General features: G+C 33.9%; 2 protein-coding genes and 2 non-coding genes across 4 annotated transcripts; 2 read left to right on the top strand and 2 right to left on the bottom strand.

Moving 5' to 3' along the window:
- Nucleotides 1-1,962: 1,962 nt before the first annotated feature.
- Nucleotides 1,963-2,034, bottom strand: Trnag-ucc (transfer RNA glycine (anticodon UCC)). Its single transcript has one exon. It is a non-coding gene; the product is annotated as a tRNA-Gly (tRNA).
- A 3,362-nt stretch (nt 2,035-5,396) lies between these two features.
- Nucleotides 5,397-13,227, top strand: LOC123537565 (short-chain collagen C4-like). The gene is made up of 6 exons (XM_045321379.2): nt 5,397-7,744; nt 8,191-8,301; nt 9,680-9,748; nt 10,831-10,932; nt 12,476-12,631; nt 12,948-13,227. Exons 1-6 carry the CDS (start codon nt 7,579-7,581, stop codon nt 13,166-13,168), a joined length of 825 nt encoding a protein of 274 aa, XP_045177314.2. The 5' UTR covers nt 5,397-7,578; the 3' UTR covers nt 13,169-13,227.
- Nucleotides 6,272-6,343, bottom strand: Trnag-ucc (transfer RNA glycine (anticodon UCC)). Its single transcript has one exon. It is a non-coding gene; the product is annotated as a tRNA-Gly (tRNA).
- A 1,951-nt stretch (nt 13,228-15,178) lies between the features above and the next one.
- On the top strand, nt 15,179-23,199 carry LOC123537564 (uncharacterized). Its single transcript, XM_053528835.1, has 6 exons — nt 15,179-15,693; nt 16,640-16,759; nt 17,469-17,537; nt 18,569-18,670; nt 19,816-19,971; nt 22,935-23,199. Exons 1-6 carry the CDS (start codon nt 15,528-15,530, stop codon nt 23,036-23,038), a joined length of 717 nt encoding a protein of 238 aa, XP_053384810.1. The 5' UTR covers nt 15,179-15,527; the 3' UTR covers nt 23,039-23,199.
- Nucleotides 23,200-24,028: the final 829 nt, after the last annotated feature.

The following is a 24,028-nucleotide window of genomic DNA, read 5'->3' as shown; positions in this document are numbered from 1 at the left end:
TTTAGCTTTGGTCGATGATTGCATGTAGGGTAGTGATATATCGACTATTTGATTCCTGCCCGTTACAGGAGATAATAGGTAAGAGTAGATTTCTCGGAAGCACAGAGCACTAAAAACACAGCCTCAGAGCCACGCATTTGCAAAGTTAGCCCGCAACAAAAATATTACAGACGGGTTGCTTCAAACATCCAACAAAAACATATGAATTTATGCCAAATATAGATATAAGGGGGAGGAAGTGGTAAGGGGTAAAAAGGGGGTTGAGGAGGAGGTCGAAGGGGAAAGTAGAACAAGACTGACTATACAAAGGGAATGCTACGTTTCTTAATCACAGTTACACTACAAGGTAATTCACAATAGCGAAGACAGTCAAGTACCAAAGATAAACACACAACCACACCCAATTACTTATATAGAAAAACACACAAGTAAGATACAAGAACACTGTTGCGCACCGCTTTAGACACACGAGCACACAACGCAGGCCTTAAAGCAGGAAAAACAATCGTGTACCTCCTTAGGATTCCGGCAGTCAAAATAAAGGGAGGGGCACGAAAACTTATTAACTCATAGTAAAGGGGGAGGGGATGCAAAAGAGACGGGGGAGCACAAATACTAGGGGAAAGGAGGGGGCGATAATGGGGAAAAAGCGCTTACAACAAACAAGACAACATACGCAACAGAAAGTACAAGGCAGACAGAAAACCAGTTGAAAATAGGGGTACCGCCTTTGAACGGTCAGTAACTTTTATAAAGGAAACTGGGGGTAAACATTGCAATTGAACACATCGCCAGATATGTTTGCATGTCTCTTAGTATAAAGTGTATTTCTACACTTCACTTCCTTTTCACACTTATCACCACTGTCTCCATGAGTTGTTCCAAGAAATTTACTAGAAGCTATGCACATAATGTGGAATTTTCTTTAATGTCAAAAGTATCTTTCCTTCATTTCCTTTTTCTTGAAAGCCTTGCTTTGAAACTGTATAATCCTTGTAGAACTCATTTTCTTCTGAATATTAAATATCAGGTTTTAGTTCCTTATGATTTCTCAAAACCGTGTCCACACCATTGAAAACTGAGAATAACTTGACTTTACGACATTCGTTCTGGTCTGCTTTTCTTCCTCATTAAAGTGCCTCTCATGTTTGCTGATTAAACTATCCACACGACTGGCTCCGGTTTCGACATCCGCCTTCACAAATGGTTTCCATTTAGCTTCGCATTCTTCTTTCCTCTTCAGTCTTTTCTTTTCAAGTATACTTACAAATCGTTCCGCAGCGGTAAAATCTTCAGGAAAAAGACAACCTGCTTTCGTTAATTCATTGGTGTCTGCTACTCCATCGAGTTTCATTGGTGTGTTCTACTCCATCGAGTTTTATTGGTGTCTGCTACTCCATCGAGATTCATTGGTGTCTGCTACTCCATCGAGCTTCATAAGTGTCTGCTACTCCATCGAGTTTCATCAGCTTTTTTCTGTATGGCCATTCCCAATGCCACCAGTGTTTGCAATAAAGATACCATTTCTTGACCACAAGAGCTTACTGTCGGCCAAGTCACTATCTAAACGGAAAAACAACACGTTTTCTGTAATACTTAGTACAGCTTTTGACAAGATCTTACGGCGACAGGGTGACATTCTTTAGTGTATCATAACTGTTGTTCACATCTGAGATGATGGTGATGTTACGATGATAATGATGATGATATAGTTGGCGTAGGCCGTTCAAAAGAATTGTTAAAATTGTTAAAAACTCCGGTCTAATTTTATTTACTGAATGCGCGATTAGTATTCAGTATTTTAAACCTTAAACACAACACTGTATGTTTATGTTGTATACATAATCTAAATACCAAACATAAAAGAAAAAGGGTTTGACTTTATTATTTTATAATCAGGTATCATCAGATTTATTATATTGTGTACTGCGTAATGTTTAAAAAAAATATAATGAAATTACGTGCATCGGCCGGGAATCGAACCCGGATCGATTGCTTGGAAGGCAACCATGCTGACCTTTACACCACCGATGCAGACCGTTCTTAATGCAAAATAAAAACAACACATTGACAGCATTTGTGTAACATGAGTTTAAAGGTATATTAGAATCTAATTTTATATTTAAAACACAAAAAGTACTACATATGTTTATGTAAACATAGAATTAACAAGTATATGTATATTAACAGCACTACACATTAGGTTAAAGTTAAAAGTACACGCTGTATACATGTATACATGGATGCATCTAGTATAAATAACTTCTACAACTAAAAAACTGGAAGGTTTTAAAACAATCGACTGTTATTGTATGGTAGTTTGGAATGACCCCCGTTGTGGATATCGTATCATCATAAAGGTCGTTTTGTGTGATCAGGTTGGAGACTACAGGGTCAGTGTGACCGTTTGTTTTCGTTCGCATATATTATGTACACTAGGCCAAGCCCGTATTTTTAAACGACATTTCTTCCATAGCTATATATAAGTCTTTCCGGTATGGATACTTGTTGAGACTAGGTGCCTTGCAGATTTCCGCACTTATGGTTAACCTCTTGATCGGATGCTTGACATGACACATATATACTGAACAGCAAAAGAAACTATCCAGATGTATAACTGGTATATTTTGAAATAAAAAATTATTTTTCAAATTTAAATTGTCTCATCATACCAAAATTACACTTGAAGATCTTCACGTGATAAATTTTTAAAAATCAATAAGCCGTGAAGTCAGTATTCCCACAATAGCCGTTTGAACGGCAATATCTTCTGCGCGTCAGTTGCATTGTAACATTCCAATTTGGTGCTCGCGCTAAATTTGATTCAGTCGTGCGGAGCAACCAACAATATTTTTTAAACTTTATGCTGTTTTTCGAGTTAGCCAATTATCAATTTTTCTAATGGCAATAAAATTTCACAAGGAAAATTGTTAATTACAGACGCACGTGAATTTCGTGCAAAACGGCTATTGTTGGACTACTGACTTCACGGTTGATTGATTTTTTAAAATTTTACACGTGAAGTTCTTCAAGCGTAATGTGACATGAAAAACACAAGTGATTTATAAATTATAGTTTTAAAATAAAAAATACCCCAGTTATAAAACTGGATAGTTTCTTTTGCTGTTCAGTACTGTTTTCTAAGATCTGTGGAACTCGATCATTAGATAGTCGAGATGATCGATAGCTGTCACGGTAGACGGAACTTTCAAAACACTCAACCTGTACGAAATTTTACAGCTGTAAAAGACCTGTATTTTTGTTCAAAATTACAGTCATAATTATTTCAATTTTACACCTGTAGATTTTATATAACAACATTGATTTTACAACTGTAGATTTCAATTTACAGCTGTAAAACGACTGTAAAACAGGTCGAATTATGCAAATGAGATACAGGTGTAAAAAAACACTTACAGCTGTAAAACTGAAAAAGTTACAGCTGTAAATATGCCTAAATGTTACAGCTGTAGAAATATAACAGGTGTTAAAAGAAGAACATTATTTTAAAGGGACGAAAGCAGAAATACAAAAAGTTTTAGGATGAATTGTAATTCTCTAGAAAGGGTAGCAATTACTACACAAATGGCAAAATAAATTATCTAGTACGTAAAGAACGATATCAAATATGTTTCTAGTATAGCAACTACAAAATTAAAGAGTAAGATACAAAGTAGAAACTATGCATCATATCTTGTTTATAAAACTTTCTTTGTCATGAAAACATATGACAATCTCGTAATTATTTCCTTTAAACTTATCAGTTTCAAATAAAGAATAAATTGTTAATGCATGTGCTTATACATGTAATTTTGGGACATGACCATTTTACAGCTGTAACTTTCAACTAAACTTTTTACAGCTGTATTTTTGAGACCTGCAATTGTTTTACACCTGTAAATTTCAACTGTATTTCTGGTAATTCTCCACCTACAGGTCTTTTGCAGCTGTAATTTCAAAATACAGGTCTTTTACAGACGTTTTACAGCTGTAAAACAGGTCCTATTTTCGTACAGGGGGAACCTTCACGTGAATGAAGGAGTTCAGTTGTGTGGCAATGAGTGATTAAAAGGCTCGCTTTCTTGAAATATCACCATTTTGTTATTCTGATGTTTAATGCATCCGTTGACAATTTCAGCTGCTAGAATGGCGTTATCACGTGACTGCTTTAGCTTTGGTCGACGGTGCATGTAGAGTAGTGGTATATCGACTATTTGGTCGTGAATTTCGTGCAAAACGGCTATTGTTGGACTACTGACTTCACGGTTGATTGATTTTTTAAAATTTTACACGTGAAGTTCTTCAAGCGTAATGTGACATGAAAAACACAAGTGATTTATAAATTATAGTTTTAAAATAAAAAATACCCCAGTTATAAAACTGGATAGTTTCTGTTGCTGTTCAGTACTGTTTTCTAAGATCTGTGGAACTCGATCATTAGAGAGTCGAGATGATCGATAGCTGTCACGGTAGACGGAACTTTCAAAACACTCAACCTGTACGAAATTTTACAGCTGTAAAAGACCTGTATTTTTGTTCAAAATTACAGTTATAATTATTTCAATTTTACACCTGTAGATTTTATATAACAACATTGATTTTACAACTGTAGATTTCAATTTACAGCTGTAAAACGACTGTAAAACAGGTCGAATTATGCAAATGAGATACAGGTGTAAAAAAACACTTACAGCTGTAAAACTGAAAAAGTTACAGCTGTAAATATGCCTAAATGTTACAGCTGTAGAAATATAACAGGTGTTAAAAGAAGAACATTATTTTAAAGGGACGAAAGCAGAAATACAAAAAGTTTTAGGATGAATTGTAATTCTCTAGAAAGGGTAGCAATTACTACACAAATGGCAAAATAAATTATCTAGTACGTAAAGAACGATATCAAATATGTTTCTAGTATAGCAACTACAAAATTAAAGAGTAAGATACAAAGTAGAAACTATGCATCATATCTTGTTTATAAAACTTTCTTTGTCATGAAAACATATGACAATCTCGTAATTATTTCCTTTAAACTTATCAGTTTCAAATAAAGAATAAATTGTTAATGCACGTGCTTATACATGTTATTTTGGGACATGACCATTTTACAGCTGTAACTTTCAACTAAACTTTTTACAGCTGTATTTTTGAGACCTGCAATTGTTTTACACCTGTAAATTTCAACTGTATTTCTGGTAATTCTCCACCTACAGTCTTTTGCAGCTGTAATTTCAAAATACAGGTCTTTTACAGACGTTTTACAGCTGTAAAACAGGTCCTATTTTCGTACAGGGGGAACCTTCACGTGAATGAAGGAGTTCAGTTGTGTGGCAATGAGTGATTAAAAGGCTCGCTTTCTTGAAATATCACCATTTTGTTATTCTGATGTTTAATGCATCCGTTGACAATTTCAGCTGCTAGAATGGCATTATCACGTGACTGCTTTAGCTTTGGTCGACGGTGCATGTAGAGTAGTGGTATATCGACTATTTGGTTACTGCCCGTCATAGAAACATTGTACTTGAACACATCGCCAGATAAGTTTGCATGTCCCTTGTTATAAAGTGAATTTCTACACTTCACTAGTCTTCCTTTTAACACTTATCACCGAAGGACAGGCTGTTTTCGTTATTTCATTGGTGACTACTACTCCATCGAGTTTCATAAGATTTTTTCTGTATGACCATTCCCAATGCCCTCAGTGTTTGCAAATAGGACACCACTTGACCACAAGAGCTTAATGTCGGTCAAGTTACTATCCATCCAGGGTTGGCGATATGGAGGTTGAGTCTGAAATATACGGAAAAAACAACACATACGGAAAAACAACACATGTTTTCGGTAATACTTAATACAGCTTTTGTCAAGATCTTAAGATGACAAGGTGACATTCTTTAGTCTATCATAATTGTTGCTCATATCTAAGATGATATAACAATGATTATATATTTGGCCTAGGCCGTTCTCAATACTTTTCTCCGCATAGATAAACAGTACGAGGTAAAACAACTTCTTAGACTTTGAAAATGATTTAAATGATTTTAAAAATCTATGACCTTTAAATAAGTGCGGCTGTTATTCTAGGAAGCCCACTTTTGTTAAATACCTCGACTTCTAGTGGCATATATACATATTCACGTTAATTACTTAATATTGCTGTTTGAAAATAAACACAATACTGTTTGACTTTATTATTTTATAATCAGATCTTTATCATGACGTATAATGTTGTGTAATGCGTAATGTTTAAAAAAGCAAATCTAACAAAAGTACGTGCATCGGCCGGGAATCGAACCCGGATCGATTTCTTGGAAGGCAACCATGCTGACCTTTACACCACCGATGCAGACAATTCTTTTATGCAAAATAAAAACAACACATCGGCTGCTCTTGATATAAAGAATTTGTGTACAAGAGGAGTTTAAAATATACTAGACCAAAATTTCATATTTGAAACAAGAACAAATACTACACATATGTTTATGTAAACATAAAGTTTACAAGTGTATTTGTATTTACAGGACTACGCATTAGGTTAAAGATAGTACACGCTGTATGGATGTATGGATGAACACAGTATAAATGTGTACTACAACGAAAAAGTGGAAGTGTTTAAAACAATCGACTGTTATTGCATGGATGTACCTCTACTTACAAAATCAGTTTATATATTTAGTAAAGTTAAATATATCTGGGCGTCAACAGTGCAATCCCTGTCTCCTTTCTGGCGATTTGATCCTGACCAGGTATAGGAATAATGATTGTATGTCGTGTTCAATGCATTAGCATATGCTTAGTTTTATGCGTTCAACCGGAAAAATAAAAATTGGCCATTTTCAATTCAAACACATAATTTCCCTGACAGGGTTACACAGTGGGGTTTTGGTCGTACACAACATCATAAATGCATTTTTCAGTGCTTTATTCATTTGGCAGTCTTAATCCAGGAAAGAAATTCTTACAACTTTGTTTTTCTCGAATACACGAATAAATAATGAGCTAGCCAATCAGACGGCGTTTAATTTGCAAATTGAAAATAAAAACAAGTTCGCAAATACCACCTCCGTCCTTATTATTAGTACTATTTTGGAAAAAAATAGCACATTTAAAAGAGAAGCATGAAATTAACGTGCATAAACGGAAATGACGACATGACGTTTAAACTCTATAACAAAATTCCGATTTTGTTTTATTGCTTTTATTTATTGTGAAACGTAATTTTTTTTTCTAAGTACACTTTTGTAAAATCTATCGAGAATTTTGACATTTATCAAGTTTTACAGACAAAATATATTATTAGGCCTAATGCACGAATCTTAATTGTACTTCGTCAGACATCATTTACTGCACGCATGCCATCTCGAATTAAGGACGGAAGAGTGCCTTTTCCAGAACCTTTTTAACACCGGAAACTCCAATCCATAATGCTCCAAAGTGATTTTCCAAAATATTTCATTTAATTCTCCACGAAAATTAATATTTCAATATTTTCAAAAGTGGAAATTTCTTCATGCTATGACCTACTAGCACATATGTCTTATCGAAAACTTGTTCAACTGACTTCAATCGCGGATTACAAACATGGCAAAATTTGTGCTTATTTTTGTTTTAACATGTAATTTGTTTAAAGATTTTGTTATTTGTGACAAAAACACTGGTGATGAATACCAGTCAATGAAAGATGAAATTGAGTTTTTACGCGAGAGACTCGAAACAATGGATGGTAAATTCGTGCAGCTGCAGAAAGGTATTTCAAAATTAAATAAACTATCGGGAGGGAGGAAATACATTCTGAAGTGATTTTTGAGTTGTATGTCTTAAAACATTATGCATGCTGTGAATTTTTCTCAGGTACATTTAAATGTATTTTGCGTGCATATTCTAAAACTCGTATCTTCATTGATTACTATATGTCTTAAATATTTCTTTCGGCATTTGCAGACATCTTGTTTCATACATGACTTATTTTTATTAAATGTTAAGTCAGTTTTTATTCTAATAAGATTATTGATACTAGTAATACCCCAACTGCCAGATTAAAAGCTACACGTGAGAGCGAACTGGAAAATCGAACTGAAGCAATGATTTGTATTTTATGAAAATAGCTTACTGGATAGAAATTACGTTGCTTATTTGTGATTTACACTACACTACAGATCTATTATAAAAACGGTCCATGACATTTCCTTTCAGATTTCAAAAGAGAATGTAGAAGTCGTGAGGAGAGATTTGTTGGTGACGGAGAATTGAACGTAGAGCAACAAGTAATCAAGCTGCGACAAGACGTGAACCAAATAAAACAAGGTTTTCATTTATGTTTACTATGACTGTCAGTTTTAGACAGTCTTTATCATATCATATCTGTTCATGTCTCAAAGATAGTCGAAACGTTTCAATGATAACCTTATTGTACCGAGCTTATTTTCTTTACTGAATGAATATTGCGTATTTCCAAATTTCAAACAAAATTTCTGCATATTTATTATATAATTTCCGTGTTATGTTATGTGTGTTTATGTCATATGATTAACTTACACAAAAAAAATGCAAAGGTCATGTTGCTACACTTACGTAAGTCCATACCATTCACTGATAAACTATTTTTGACCATGTTATGTGTTTGATTTAAGAATGAAATGCTATTGTGTGCATTTACACGGGCATAAGCCACCATGGGACTTCCTGCAAGCTAGCAATACTTGGATGAGTTTCAAAAAGTTAAAATGTAGTTTAAATGCACAAAAGTAGCATTCAATTTTCACAGTTGTTTGCTATAAAAGTAACTGGTTTGTCTCCCGATCGTATAAGAAAATTATTAATAATGTCCGGATATCGATCTTTTCAACATCTAAAAAGAACAGCGAAACAAACCAGTCAGCATTATATTGCAATTGCTTTATCAGGATATCCTTAAAACTAGAAAAAATCAAATTGTTATGTCGATTAAGTTTTGATTTTTACTGTCAGAATAGTTATAGTTCAATGTTCCTTATGAAATTTTGGTGTCCGATTTTGAAAGATGTTTTCAAATGAAGTCAATTCGTTCATGTTTCTATGAATGACGTGAGATCGCGCTTGCAATATCAATAATGACTCCGCTTGATATTTCTGAAAAAGTAATGAACGCATTTTTTTCCTAAACAAAGCATACAGTGAAAGCAAATATTACTGTATGAATGACAATTTGTGAAACTTTGCCTTTTCTCATTTTTTTTCACCAAATTCGTTGGGAAAGATCACTTGCAAACTTAACAACAAGAACATATTGCAATATAGTTTATGCGTTATTTTTCTTTCTTTAACATCCAAGTAGCTGAATGTATATTGCACGCAGGCAGATTTATTGAAGGTTTCACAAACATAGAATAAATATTTTCTTTAGTAAGATAATCTAAAATAAACTAAATTTCTTTATAAACATTATGTCAACATGACAGCATTTATATCGTAATATGACTGAAAACCTATACGCGTCTTTGCTCTGCTGCAGGAACGAATTTTCCCTGCACCCTTTGTATTAATCTGCATCCTTACTACTGGCAGTTTCGCTGGTGAAAAAAAAAAGATGTTAAAAGGTAAAAAATGTAGTAGCCGATACATAGGATTTAAAGCAAATATCTCTTAAACTGTAAATTTCATTCGATGACATTTTGATAAATATCATCAAATATTGTTTCGGCAGGAATTGCTAGTTCCTATGTTCGATGGGGAAGAACAGTGTGCAGCGGTAATGCCTCTCTTGTTTATAAAGGTATTTTGTAATGCTATTACACAAAAATAGGAACTATATATCCTAATTATCATTATAACAGTCGGTGGCTTAAATGTTTCTTGTGATGTGAATAACACTGATTAATTGTTGTGAAACATGGCCTAATTATTGACGTATGTTCAAATATCATAAAGCGCATACTTTCTTTCTTTTTGTTATATTTTCTGATATATAAAATGTCTGTTGTGAATTTACAGTTTAGTTTAAGTAATAATAACTATTATACTAGTTTTATAAACATTAGTATTTGATTAAGAAAAGTTTTTATATGTCTATCGAGGGGTAAACATTGGTTCAGTTATTCCGGCCTGTCTCGACTATGGGATTCTTCGAAAATGTGTGACTGAAAAAACAAACGAAAAAAGACTACCACGTTGATTTATTTTACCGTTCTTCTGTGCGGCCTTTTGCGACCAGCCTAGGGACAAGCTATTGCAATATTATAACGAAAGAGTATCTTCCTAAATGAAAGATGTTTGAAATTTCTATATATCGTAATTAAGATATATATATATATATATATATATATATATATATATATATATATATATCACATGCATGTGTTTCGGTATGGATTAAGGTCAATAGTTATTGTCTAGAAAGGGCTGAATCATTTCATACTTACTATTTTCATGAAATATGCTTTTCAATGGTATGCGTAGTACATCAGGAAATATGAAATATGCCTTGTTTTTATTTGGATGTGGACAAATGCAGCAATAAAACAGCCAGGTCACAAATCTAATGTTGCAAAATAACAATAAGCAAATCATTGACTAGCTTTTACATCAGGCTAACCTTGTATTATGCTTATAATAAATACAAATTGGGAAATGCATTTCCATATGCACTTCTACAATGGAAAGTTATTTTCCGTTAATGTTGGGCTTTGTGTAGACATTTTTGACATACAAGTCGGCTTAAATGTAACTGGCATTCCATTTATAATCCGTAATTTATATATAGTGTTTTCTAGTGTAATATAGAATATTACATTTCACCTTGACTGTTGACCATTTCTTCACAGCTTTAACTTAAGGGATTTTTATTATGAAATATAGGATACATGGGAGGAAATGCTTACACAGATAAGGGTGGGCCAGCAAACTATGTTTGTTTACCAGAAGATCCAATCTGGGGAAAGTACCAAGATGGAATACAAAGTAGGTATTTACTTTGAATAAAGTCACTTTGAAGTTGATGACGTCAGTCGATTGCACACAATATCAAATATGCATTAAAACAGATGAATAACTAATGTATTTTACTGTTATTTTCTGTGGTGAAATTTGTCAACAAACAGACGATTTTTTGAAAAATTCAAAATCCACAGAATTTCACAAGGTAAAATATGTTGAAAAGGCTACTGCTGGAAAGAGAACAATCTCCACTACCCATATATACATGTATGTGTCAAAGTATGGGAAAAATATCTAGAAATATGAGAAAATCGAAGAAATCAATTTCAGGACTGTTAGATGCATGACTGTTTTATCATGCGTAGCATTTAACATAGATACATGTAGATTACTTTTCCATTGCACTGATATAACAAGAACAGGATTACGATTATCAAACGGTGTTCACTCAACAATTTCACTATATAAACAGACTGTTTTCCTTGTGAAAGAAGACTAAGGGTATGTCTCTACGTATTGTCATTTTTATATATGTCTTCTCCCTGTTCAAACTACTTGCGTTTGGTATACGAACGTTGTTGGGGCACGATATTCATAATACGCCAACTGTCTCCTGAGCAATCGTTTCTTCAAATTTTCAGATCCCTGCTTAGCACAGTAGTGCACGTTATTCTGCATTTCCATTTCAGACCTTAAATGAGACTTTATTTCGGACGATTCGAATCCTAGAAAAGTGCTAAAATGCAGATTTTGTGCCCCCCCCCCCCCACCCCCATCACTCAGTGGAGGGGCATATTGATAAAACCTTGCATGAGTCTTAATCGTGATATGAACTTGAGCACCTGGCCCCGCCCTTATTTCCAAAATAGTCAGAAGTACACATTTTCACCTTGTGACACGCCTAGCTCAGAACGTATTTGATATAAATTGATAAAACATTGTATGAATCTTAATCTTGATATGAACTTACGCACCTCTTATGTTTCGTCTAGCTTTGCCCCCTAGTTCTAGAGTTATGGCCCCTGAAATAGTCAAAAATGTATATTTTACCTTCTGACGCGCCTAGCTTAAAAAGTATTTCATTTAAATTGATGAAACCTTGCTGGAGTCTTTATCATGATGTGACTTTGCACACTTGGCATTCTTCTTGAGATTTTAGCGCTAATTACAGAGTTACGGCTCTTGAAATAGCAAGAATAGTGGATTTTCTAATTAACATTTTAATTATTGCCCCTTATTTGTGACAAATATAGCAGTTGGGGGCACACCCTCTGTCCTACAGACACATTCCAGTTTTTCATAGCGTTTTAATATTTCTTTTAATGCTTTACGGTAAATACTTTAGTCACATATCTATATAATCATTATGGGATAATTCTATCTACAGCTTTTCAATTTGGTTTTGCCTAAATAATTTAAAATGAGTCAGAGTATTCTCATATTTGATCTTAAAAATACTGTAAATTTTGCTTGCACTTGTTTATTTAAGACGGAAAGCTTACGTTTGCAGTTTGGCACTTATGTCTCCTTGACCTTTGATTCTGATATATTTTACGTGTATGTGCAGATCATGGAAATAAAATATACGGTACAGAGTATGAACTGTATGGTAGTTTCAATCCATTTGACAAAAACCTTCATGACGAGGATGCACCTTGTGCTGTATGCAGGACCTACTATGCAACTACTATAATGATCCCGGCAAGGACGGACTGCTATTCTGGTAACATTTTTAACTGTATTGACATCTGTCGTCATGTCAAATTGGATAGTACATTTTTTTGTACTAGTGTTTTGCAAACTCAAACATGCTGAAGTCTGCTGTAGAGTAGATATATAAAAAGCTTATTTCTGACCAAAAAATGATTTCAAACATATCTATCAATTTTTATAATAACATGTATTTAAACTGTCTTTGCATCATTGGTATGGTACAAGTAAGTAATCAGTTTGGCATGAATATTTCGTTAAAGTTTTCATTGCACGCATCACGCATTCGATATTTAATTTTATTATGACTTGGAAGAATTTTCTCGTAGGATGGAACAAGGAGTACAGTGGCTACTTGATGTCAATTGATACCGTTCACCCGGCAGCCGGAGAATATATCTGCATTGATAGTGATCCAGAGTATATCCTTCATGGATCAGGAAATCAGAATGGCAATGTTCTCTACGTTGTAGAAGCGGTGTGTGGATCTCTACCCTGCTTGCCATATGTGGATGGAAGAGAATTGACGTGTGTTGTCTGTAGCAAATAAATGTATTAATTTAAAAGAAGAAACATATTTTAAACTTATTTCTTTTATTTTTAATCTTTATAATTTGATTTTGCTTTTTGTATTTATCAATATTATTATATGAGGTACTCGTGTGGTTTCTGCTTATCAAGTAAATAAGATCGAATTGCCCTTCAACGTTTTTCAAGTCGATAGAGTTGCACATTTACGTCACAATAACTGTGAAGCTGAATCTATTTTTTGGAATAATCCTGACAGGTTGACCCCGCCTCATCCGCAATAAATTATTCATTCACCCTTGTCGTGAAACGTTTTTCTTTACATCACACAAAGCGCGCGCTCTTACTCTATCTTTGAATCGCCGTACTTGCATACATTGTAAAGTGCAATTAGGTGATAATGGATATGTTTTAAAAGTAAACTATTGAATATTTCAACTACGTTCAAATGAAAACAGCGTTTTTTTTTTTTTTGTTATGACAATTATTATCGACGAAATTTCCATCCACACAAGGTATATAAGGTTTTATAGAAAGGTATCATTGAACCTTCCAGGTTACGCAACACTTGTAGATCTAATTTCCATATCCATAAAAACTGATTTATTTGATAATCAAACTTCTGCATAACTATCGCAAATCTAACTCCATGATTATAGATTTAGTTTTTTATTTTATTTTTTGGTGGGGTTTAGCTTCTACTTGTATGTGAATTTATCTACTATTTATTTGAAGTCGTTTAAACACTATTTCAGTTATTTACATACATTCAGTTGATAAGCCTTGTGTACATTCATGGAAAGAACCAGATATAGATTCACACGAGTCAAAATAATTCAACGTTTAGTTTGTTGAATAATTATGACGGTCATTCTAACAGGACCAAAATAATTGAGGATAAATAACAGTACACCGTCATGTAAAGTTAATGGTTTTATCGCTTGCACATTATATGTGTCACGGTATAGAACTTAAATATAAAAACGGAGAGAAAGTGTGTAGGCAGCCGGGTAGCTCAGTCGGTAGAGCATCGGAACGGTATTCCGTGGCCCCGGGTTCGAGTCCCGGTCTGGCTGCACATTTTTCTCACCCTGTGACATTTGGCGCCCAACATGGGACCGTGACTGAATATACTTCGAGATCATGTTTACCTTGTTCTCTAACTCCCATTAGAAATTAGGAGTATGTCACGGTATAGGACTTGAATATTAAAACGGGGAGAAAATGTGTAGGTGGCTGGGTAGCTCAGTCGGTAGAGCATCGGAACGGTATTCCGAGGCCCCGGGTTCGAGTCCCGGTCTGGCTGCACATTTTCTCACCCTGTGACATATGTAACGTTAATCGTGTTAAGGGGAATTATGATAACTTTTACATTTAATGAGGAATTGAATCACCCTTTTGATTAGTCTAAATAATGAGACCTCGTGTAATTTAAAGACACTTCTGCGAGAAGGTATTTCTGAACCCGTTTTTTATGGGGATGTGGTTTGCAAACTTCGTAAGATTTTAGGCCATGGTCTTTTTCTAACTGTATTTGGTAAAATTATAAAACGTTTTATTAAAAGAGGATACGACCCAACTGTTTTGAGACATACCACATGTTTAGTGTTCAACCCGTTTACAGCGGGACACTACGCTTTCCTCTTGTGTTTGACGGAATATGAGGAGGACTCTATGATAAGCAGTTTTTAAATCCTACCAGGACTGAACTGTTTTGATAATTATCTGTCTTCTGGCCTGTTTCGTCGGGTCTTAAAGGTTTTTTTAGGGTAAGAGTGAGGTTGGGTGAGCACCATAACCCGGTTTAAGCTCCCCAGTGATATTTTGCCACTGACCGTTCCAAGGCGGCGCCCCACTGTGTTCCTTTGTTTGTTCGTTTTGTCCTCGTGTGTTGGCTTTGTGTGCGAGAGTATGTGTGTTTGTGGTGTGCACGTCTGCGTACTGTGGGTTGTTTTGTTTTGGAGAGGTTGCGTTTTTGGTACGTGATATTTATTTTTCTGTTTGATATTTGTCTTCGTTATTTATTATACTTCGTCAAAAAGCATTTACTGCACGTAGGTCGTCTGGCATTGAGGAAGGAAGAGTGCCTTTTCCAGAACCTGTTTAGCACTGCAATGCTGTAAAGCGATTTTCATTATCAATATACTTTATCGAATTCTCCTCAGAAATGAATATTTCAATATTTTCCAAATCAAATCAAATCAATTTAAAAATTTATCTATTAGAGAGATTTCAACAAGTTAGCATAAGCTATGTATAGCTTTTTACCGATAAAAAATTCCAAAGTGGCAATTTCTTCTAACTATCATACCATGACCTACTAGCACATATTATGTCTTATCGAAAACCTGTTCAACTGACTTCAATCGCAGAGAAAAACCATGGCAAAATGTGTGCTTATTTTTGTTTTAACATATAATTTGTGTACAGATTTTGTTAATTGTGACAAAATCACTGGTAATGAATACCAATCAATGAAAGATGAAAATGAGCTTTTACGCGAGAGACTCGAAACGATGGATAGTAAATTTATGCAACTTCAGGAAGGTATTTCAAAACACAATAAACTATAGGGAGGGACGCAATTTATTCTGAAATATTAACATTCGCTGACATTAATGACGTTCATTTCATATGAACAGCAAAAGGAAAGGTACGTTAACGTTCCTTAGTAATAACAGTCCGCTGTTTTGACGACGTCCGCGTATAGCCAGGAGATGACGTCGCAGTTGTTCTGCCTGGCGGACAGAATGGCCTAGGACCTGATTTTAATTTTGAATGCAACAAAACGTGTGACTATTATAATATAATCTTGTTCACAAATAAAAAGATAATATAATGGAAATATAAGAAATGAAACTTTTGTCGGTGTTTATGAGAAATGAACAACAGAATAAGATCGGCAAATTAAACATTATTCTCGGATTTGCCGTTCCTATTCTGTCGTTTATTTCGCATGAACACCGAAAAGCAATCTTTTCAGAAGTAGTTTTGTGTTGTTTGTCTTAAAACATTATACATGTTGTGACTTTTCTCAGGTACATTTGCTTCAGCTCGATTTTCATTCTCACGTGAAGCCTTCATCTGGCAGTTGGGGTATCGCTACAATCAATAATCTTAGAATAAAACAAGATTAAACATTCAATAAAAATAAGTGCTGTACAAAACAAAATGTTTGCAAAGGCCGAAAGAAACTAGTTATAGTATATTTTATGAAAATAGCTTTCTGGATAGAAATTACGTTTGCTTATTTGTGATTTACACTACACTAAATAGGGTCGACGAAATTTATATATATATAAATGCTTGGATATTGACCTATTCGGGCGTTCGATTCCTGCGCATCTGAACTCCAAACCGTGAAACATTGACCGAAAAAATCACTCTAAGGCCTTGACTATTTGTTTACTTTTTAATGACTTTGTCACGGATCAAACTGAAAACTTCTTCAACTCTCGTTTGCAGGTACAAATCTCTTGACATTTTCTTTCAGATTTCAAAACTTTCAAAAGAGAACGTAGAGGTCGTGGGGAGAGATTTGTTGCTGACGGAGAACTTGACATAGAGCAAGAAGTAATTAAACTGCGACAAGACGTGAACCAAATAAAACAAGGTTTCATTTATGTATACTGTGACTGTCAGTTTAAGACAGTCTTTATCATATCTATTCATGTCTCAAAGATAGACGATACGTTTCAATGATAACCTTATTGTATCGAGATTATATTTTGATTTTGATAGAGCTTCTTATTTTCTTTATTGAATGAATTTTACGTATTTCCAAATTTCAAACAAAACTTATGCCATTTTTTTATTTATTTTTTTTGTTTTAGATTATGTATCCTTATGCCATATGATTACACTGAATGTGTTCATTGTTTATTTCGAAAGTATATATTTCAAGATACTGCGAAGATTGTGTATCTACAACTACGCAAGTCCGTACTATTCGCTGATAAACTATCTTTGACCATGTTTTTTTACTTGCTAAGACGGGTATAAACCACTTTTGGACTTCCTGCATGCCAGCAATTCTTGCATGATTTTCAAAATGTTCAGTTGTGGTTTATATTCGTCGAAAGGCGTAAAAATTGCATTCAATTCTTGCATGATTTTCTTTTTGAAACTTTGGAGTCTGATTTTGAAAATTCTATATAATTTGCTCTGCACCATTTCTTTGTATCGCAGGTAAAAGAAAAAAAAAGCTCAAAGGTGAAAAATTAGTAACCGGTACATAGGATTTAAAGCATCTGTCACACTGTAAATTTCTTTCGATGATGATTTGTCATCAAATATTGTACAACTGCATTTGTTTTTGACAGGAATTGCAAGTTCCTATGTTCGATGGGGTAGAACAGTGTGCAGTGGCAATGCCTCTCTTGTTTATAAAGGTATTTTGTAATACTATAACACAGAAATAGGAATCATATGTCCTAATTGTTAAACAGTTGATGGCTTAAATTATTTCTTGTGATGTGAATCAGGCCCCAATTTTCATTGATTAATTGTTGTGAAACTTGGCCTAATGATTGACTAATATTTGAATATCATAAAGCGCATTCTTTCTTTGTTTTTGTTATTTTGTCTGATATACAGAATGTTCGTAGTGACCTTACAATTTAGTTGTAGTAATAATAATTATTTTACTAGTTTATAAATATTAGTTTTTGATAAACAAAAGTTTTTATATGTCTGTTATGGAGTAAACCTTGATTTAATTATTCCGGCCTGTCTCGACTAGATGTATGATTGAAAAGAAAACGAAAAAAGACCACCACGTTGATTTGTTTTACCATGCATTCTGTGTGACCTTTTGACAAGCTAAGTCCGTAAGTGGCAGGCTTGGGACAAGCTGTTGCAATATTAAACCAAAAGAGGATCTTTTTTAAATGAAAGATGAACATGCTATAGAACATATAAATCACATGTTACATATATCATATGTTTCGGTATGGATTAAGGTCAATAGTCATTGTCTAGAAAGGACTGAATCATTTCATACGAGTACTTACTATTTTCAAGAAATATGCTTTTCAATGGTAGTACATCAGGTAATATGGAATATGCCTTATTTGACTGTGGACAAATGCAACAATAAAACAGCGAGGCCACAAATCTTATGTTACAAAATAACAATAAACAGACCGTTGACTAGCTTTAACATAAGGCTAACATTGTATTATGATTTCCATATGTATTTCAACAATTGAACGTCATTTTCCTTTAATGCTGTGCTTTGTGTAGACATTTTTGACATACAAGTTGGCTTAAATATTACTGGCATTTCATTTATAATGCGTAACGTATATACATGTACATATATATAGTGTTTTCTAGTGTAATATAGAATATTACATTTCACCTTGACTGTTGGTCATCTCTTCACAGCTTCAACTTAAGGTGTTTTTATTACGAAATATAGGCTACATGGGTGGAAATGCTTACACTGATAAGGGTGGGCCAGCAAACTACGTTTGTTTACCAGAAGATCCAATCTGGGGAAAGTACCAAGATGGAATACAAGGTAGGTATTTACTTGATTACTTTGAATAAAGTCACTTTGAAGCTCATGACATTAGTCGATGGCACACAATATCAAATATACATTAAAACAGATGCATAACTAATGTATTTTATTTTTATAAATAAGTATAAGTACATGTTGATATAAATATAGATATGGAAATAAATTAAATTCGCATTTTATTTTATTGACGAACACAATTGAATCAATGGCGGTAAATCTAGCTCATAATTGAAATATTTCTTACTTCCTCGGATAATGCATAATCTTACCGAACTGTTCAAGAGTCTTTAATGCAGAGAACAAGAATTTGATCATAGTTGTTGTTTCAAAAAAACTGGATATACATTTTTATAAGGCCTCACCAAAGGAAAATGTTGTCATCGGACTTGCTGCTCATAGTTTTTCTAGAAATACGAAAGAAAATAGCATTGCTTGTGGGTAGGCTTCTATTTACGAATGTTTAATAGAGTACAAATGCTCTTAATTCTAGTCCAATTTGTATTTAAAGGGACATAACTATCAAAATGTATCAAAATACTCATTTGTTAATAAATAGAATTAATTTGGTTTATATAATTTTCCAAGAATGTTTTGCCAAATCAATTTTTACAAGAATTGATATCCTTGAAAAACGGATAAATTAAAATAAGAAATAATTTGATAATTCAAACTGCATTATATTGGTAAGAGGAAATACGATTTCGATGCTTGTAAATTACTGAAGTTTAGCGTAAGAACGTGGTTGGAGTACGGAATTCATGATATGCAAGTTTTCTCCTGACCAATTGTATCTTCATATGTTCAAATCCCTGCTTAGAACAGTACTGCACGTTATTGTTTCGGAAATAAGAATACCTGGAAAGTGCTAAAAACGCAGATTTTTCAATAGCAAATTAATGTTTCAATTAATGTTTTACAGTATATATTCAAGTCATATATCTATGTAATCATCATGAGACAATTCTTTTCAATTTTGTGTGGCCTGAATAACATTAAATGTGTCAAAGCGTGATCATATTTGATCATATATATGCATAACATTAGTTTCTAATTGCTTATTCAAGACGTAAGGCAAACGATTGCACTCTAGCTCTTATGTCTTCGTTACCTTTGATTCTAATATATTTTACATATGCGTGCAGATCATGGTATTAAAATGTACGGTACAGAGTACGAACTGTCTGGTAGTTTCAATCCATTTGACAAAAACGTACATGACGAGGATGCACCCTGTGCTGTATGCAGAACCCACTATGAAACTACTATAATGATACCGGCAAGGACGGACTGCTATTCCGGTAACATAACCTTTATGTCATTTCTTTTGCTTCTTTGTTTTTGTTGGGTTTAACTTCGCACCATTATAGGTCATATGAAGACTTTCCAGCTTTATTGGTGGTAGAAGACACCAGGTGCCCCTCCGTGCATTATTTCATCACGGACGGGTACCTGAGTACCTGACACTACTGCATGCACATGCCATTAAAAGGGTCATGGAATTGGCCTTAATTTTTTCAAACGTTTTTAACAGAGTTTTAACAGGTCACCATTAAAATTCACCCATTACTTCTTACTATTTAATGGGATTTTCATGACCATAGTTTTAATGCCATACATTAAAAAGCCATGAAATAAGTATATTAAAACCCTGGTAAAATAAACCTTGTTAAAATGACTTTGATGGCCATGAAAAGCTGCTTAAAATAAACCATTAAAATAAGTTAACAGGCTCCTTAAAACCCCGTGAAAATTTTTAATTGGCATGAAATTAACGTGCCATTAAAAAATGCCCCTTAATTTCACATTAATTAGGAAGAACTAATGGGGCCATTAATTCTTTTAATACTCTGTTAATGCCCGTTAATTATTAAAAAATTGATTAATGGTCTCATTAAATATGCCAGATTCAATTTTAATGGGTTCGTAATAGTTTAATGGTATATCAAATTAAGGGCCATGAAAATTTGCCATCAGAATTAGACATCTTAAGAAAATCAACTTCATATTTATATTTGCCGTATTGATTTAAACTACGTATTACTCAATCTGACTAAAGTACTTGATCTTCTAAACGAAGATCTGAAAACGACCCATTCACATTCGTCTTCTACTTATTTTGGATTTCCAATATTGCTATTTTTATTTTCGCAAATCTATTTTTGTTTGAACCAATCAGACAACTTGTTCGAATGTCAAAGAGAAAGAAAAATTTGTAGTTAATCCAGGGCTCGAACCTGGGACCTCTCGTTTACAGAGCAAGTGCCCTACCGACTGAGCTAACCGGCTATCTGAAATCTTACGACTTAAAAAGTTGTTGATATCAAAACCCAAGACTTTATAAAGCTTACAGAATGCTGTAAGGTAGCTTTTGATTGGCTAGCGGAAGGGTTGTCAGAACGAGGCCATCAATAGCTCGTTGTCAGATCCTATGCGTAGCGTAATAGGAGATGTACTTTAGTCAGATTGCGTATTACTACACGTGTAATAGTATCTATACATATGTACTGTTTTGTAAAATGCTAGAAGAATACTTGTTTCTTCTTTTTTCTCTCGTTATTTTGTAATGTAAACACATGTAACAGCCTCGTACGTATTGTCATATGTTCATATGAAATGAGAAAATAAATGGCTATTGTATTGTATTGTGTTGTACTGAGAAGGGTTTACGGGTATCGGTTTAATAGATCAAGTGACCATGTGGGTAGTTTTAACTATTCAACATTATAATATTGACAAACATTCTGACCAAGTTTTTAATGGTACAGACATTAGGCATCGGGTGTATTCAAAAAGCAACTGTTGATGGCAATGTCAGCGCACAATGGGGAATCACAACGTAGCTCTACTTCAGTACTTTGTGCTCATGTGCATGCACTTAAACAGCTAAGAGCAAATGTTTGAGGGATTGCATCACAAGTTCCCCACTCCCCAATCAAGCGTACCACACTCTTTGATTCATTGGAACGAAGAAGCGATTGATCTGCCCATGCCCCAGATGAATTTAAGTCAGACTGTAAATCTTCACAATCATGCGTACTGTTCACTTCTCTATAAACTTTAGTTTCTACTCAAGAATTGGAAAATTAATTTGAAAATCTAAACTGGTCTAAACACATTTTATAATGTAAATTCCTTACCCCACCCATTTTCTTATACAAATGCTGATTATTTGGACAGGAAAAACTAATAACAGAAAAGTGGCATGCATCAATACATATTTACCTTTACCAAAATAATGAAGATTGATGTTATCAAATAAATTAATATGTTTTCATCCGACTTTCATTGAAATAAATCCAATTTTTTGTAGGAACACAATTTGGCAAACATTTGAAAAAAAAATGGCGTAACTGCATCAAGGGGAAATAACTTTACTGCAACTAAATATAACATCATGATATATTATAGATAATGTGTGCGTAGTATGTATTTATTGTGATTAAAGTCCATTTTCGAATAATATGGGACTGGAATTATAAGCATTCAATGGGAGTGCAAGCCAAAAACCAAAAAAAAAGAAAATATACGAATCACATTTTAAAGAATGAAGGATTTAATGGGCATCACATTGCTGTTAAGGGCCATTAAGTTTACTCTTAAATGAAATCGTACAGAACCTGAACATTTAAGGGCATTAAATCAAATTTAAGGGCCATGAATAATCCTGTTAAATTCAAAATATACAGAATTTCACTAGTTTTTCAAAGCCATTAACTTTTTTAGCTACCAAACTAAATTTTTAATGGCATGATTCATGGTCAAAAATGGGTGTTTTAATGGTATTTTAACATGTAACCCATTAATATTGTGAAACCTGTTAAATAAAGTGATGCAAGAATTAATGGGGTTAATTAACGGTTTTTCCTTTTTAATGGGTATTTTACAGGGTTTTAAACCATGTTTAATGGTATGTACATCCAGTAGTGTGAGTAGAACCACATACTTTCTGTAAGCCGGATGGGCGGCTTCCTCACATGAAGAATTCAACCCACATTTGTGAGGTGCAAGTGATTTGAAGTCAGTGGCCTTAACTGCTCGGTCACGGAGGCCCGTCTATTGTTATTTCATTTTTGTACTATAGTGTTGTGTACATTCAAACATTGTATATCTTACAACAACGTATTTCTGACAAAAGAAATCAAAAAACATCTATTATTTTTATAATAACGTGTATTCAAAATGACTTGGCATCTTTGATATATCAATTTGGTATTACTATTCCGTTAATACGTTTATGCGTTCGATATTTTATTTTATTAAGACTTGGGAGAATCTTCTCTGAGGGTGGAACAAGGAGTACAGTGGCTATTTGATGTCAATTTCAACCTATCACCCGGCAGCCGGAGAATACATCTGTGTCGATAGTGATCCAGAGCAGATCCTTCATGGAACAGGAAACCAGAATGGCAATGTTCTCTACGTTGTAGAAGCGGCATGTGGATCTCTACCCTGCTTGCCATATGTGGATGGAAGAGAACTGACGTGTGTTGTTTGTAGCAAATAAATGTAATAAAGATGAAACGTAAGATATATTAGATACTTATTTAATCTTTATCATTTGATTTTGCTTTTGGCATTTATCAATATTATTATGTGAGGTATTCATGTGGTTTCTGTTTATCAAGTAACTAATTAGTTTAGCAGTATATTGTTGAATCTTTATTCTAATCTATGATTTCTGGTTAAAATTATTTAGAATGATGCATTTTGGGTGATAGATATGTATGTTTTATTAGTGGAACATTTTCATGAAAAATATAAAAAAAACACTGCTAGATAGTTCATCTTGAGTAGGTAGTAGCAAAAGTTTAAATGTTGGGAAAGGCCCATAATACAAAACATTAAAACGTGGGCTATGGAAAATGAGTCAGTTTCCTATGACCTAGTAACGGGAACTCATTTTATTTACGTTGTTAGTAGCTTTCTGTCATAAATGAGATTTTTACGTGTGACGTCATCTTGTCCGTGAAAACTATATATTGTGTGAAAACACTTATAGACATAAATGCCGTCCGGAACCGTCAAGGTCAAACTACTAATCTATGAAAATTCATTTGGCCTTGTACTCTAGCGTATCATTGGATTTTTGTACTTTTATTTTAAATCCGCTAAAGAACTTTATTTTTAAGGCGGATGAAAACTTTCAGATGAGGAAATCATAGAACTTTTTCATTGGATGAAATTGGCGTTTTACCCAAATCCAAGAATCTGATTAGCTGGGTACTCCTATTCAACCTGAAACCAAACAATCACGGAGCGGGAGATTTTAAAAGAGAACGCGCGTGTTATTCTGCATCTTTTCAATCCATCTTTTGTCCAGAATGACACGAAATGTTTATTTTTTCCAGAAATTCT

This window comes from Mercenaria mercenaria, chromosome 17 (genome assembly GCF_021730395.1).
Source record: "Mercenaria mercenaria strain notata chromosome 17, MADL_Memer_1, whole genome shotgun sequence".
Taxonomy (NCBI): Eukaryota; Metazoa; Mollusca; class Bivalvia; order Venerida; family Veneridae; genus Mercenaria; species Mercenaria mercenaria.
The sequence above is the reverse complement of the archived record's forward strand: the minus strand, read 5'-3'. Positions and strand labels throughout refer to the sequence as shown.

Excerpts from the sequence above, each read along its gene's own strand:
- LOC123537565 (XM_045321379.2), top strand. The coding sequence starts at position 7,579 with ATGGCAAAATTTGTGCTTATTTTTGTTTTAACATGTAATTTGTTTAAA. Across the intron at positions 7,745-8,190 it reads ATTCGTGCAGCTGCAGAAAG|ATTTCAAAAGAGAATGTAGA; the intron begins GTATTTCAAAAT and ends ATTTCCTTTCAG. Across the intron at positions 9,749-10,830 it reads TGCCTCTCTTGTTTATAAAG|GATACATGGGAGGAAATGCT; the intron begins GTATTTTGTAAT and ends TATGAAATATAG.
- LOC123537564 (XM_053528835.1), top strand. The coding sequence starts at position 15,528 with ATGGCAAAATGTGTGCTTATTTTTGTTTTAACATATAATTTGTGTACA. Across the intron at positions 15,694-16,639 it reads ATTTATGCAACTTCAGGAAG|ATTTCAAAACTTTCAAAAGA; the intron begins GTATTTCAAAAC and ends ATTTTCTTTCAG. Across the intron at positions 19,972-22,934 it reads AAGGACGGACTGCTATTCCG|ACTTGGGAGAATCTTCTCTG; the intron begins GTAACATAACCT and ends TATTTTATTAAG.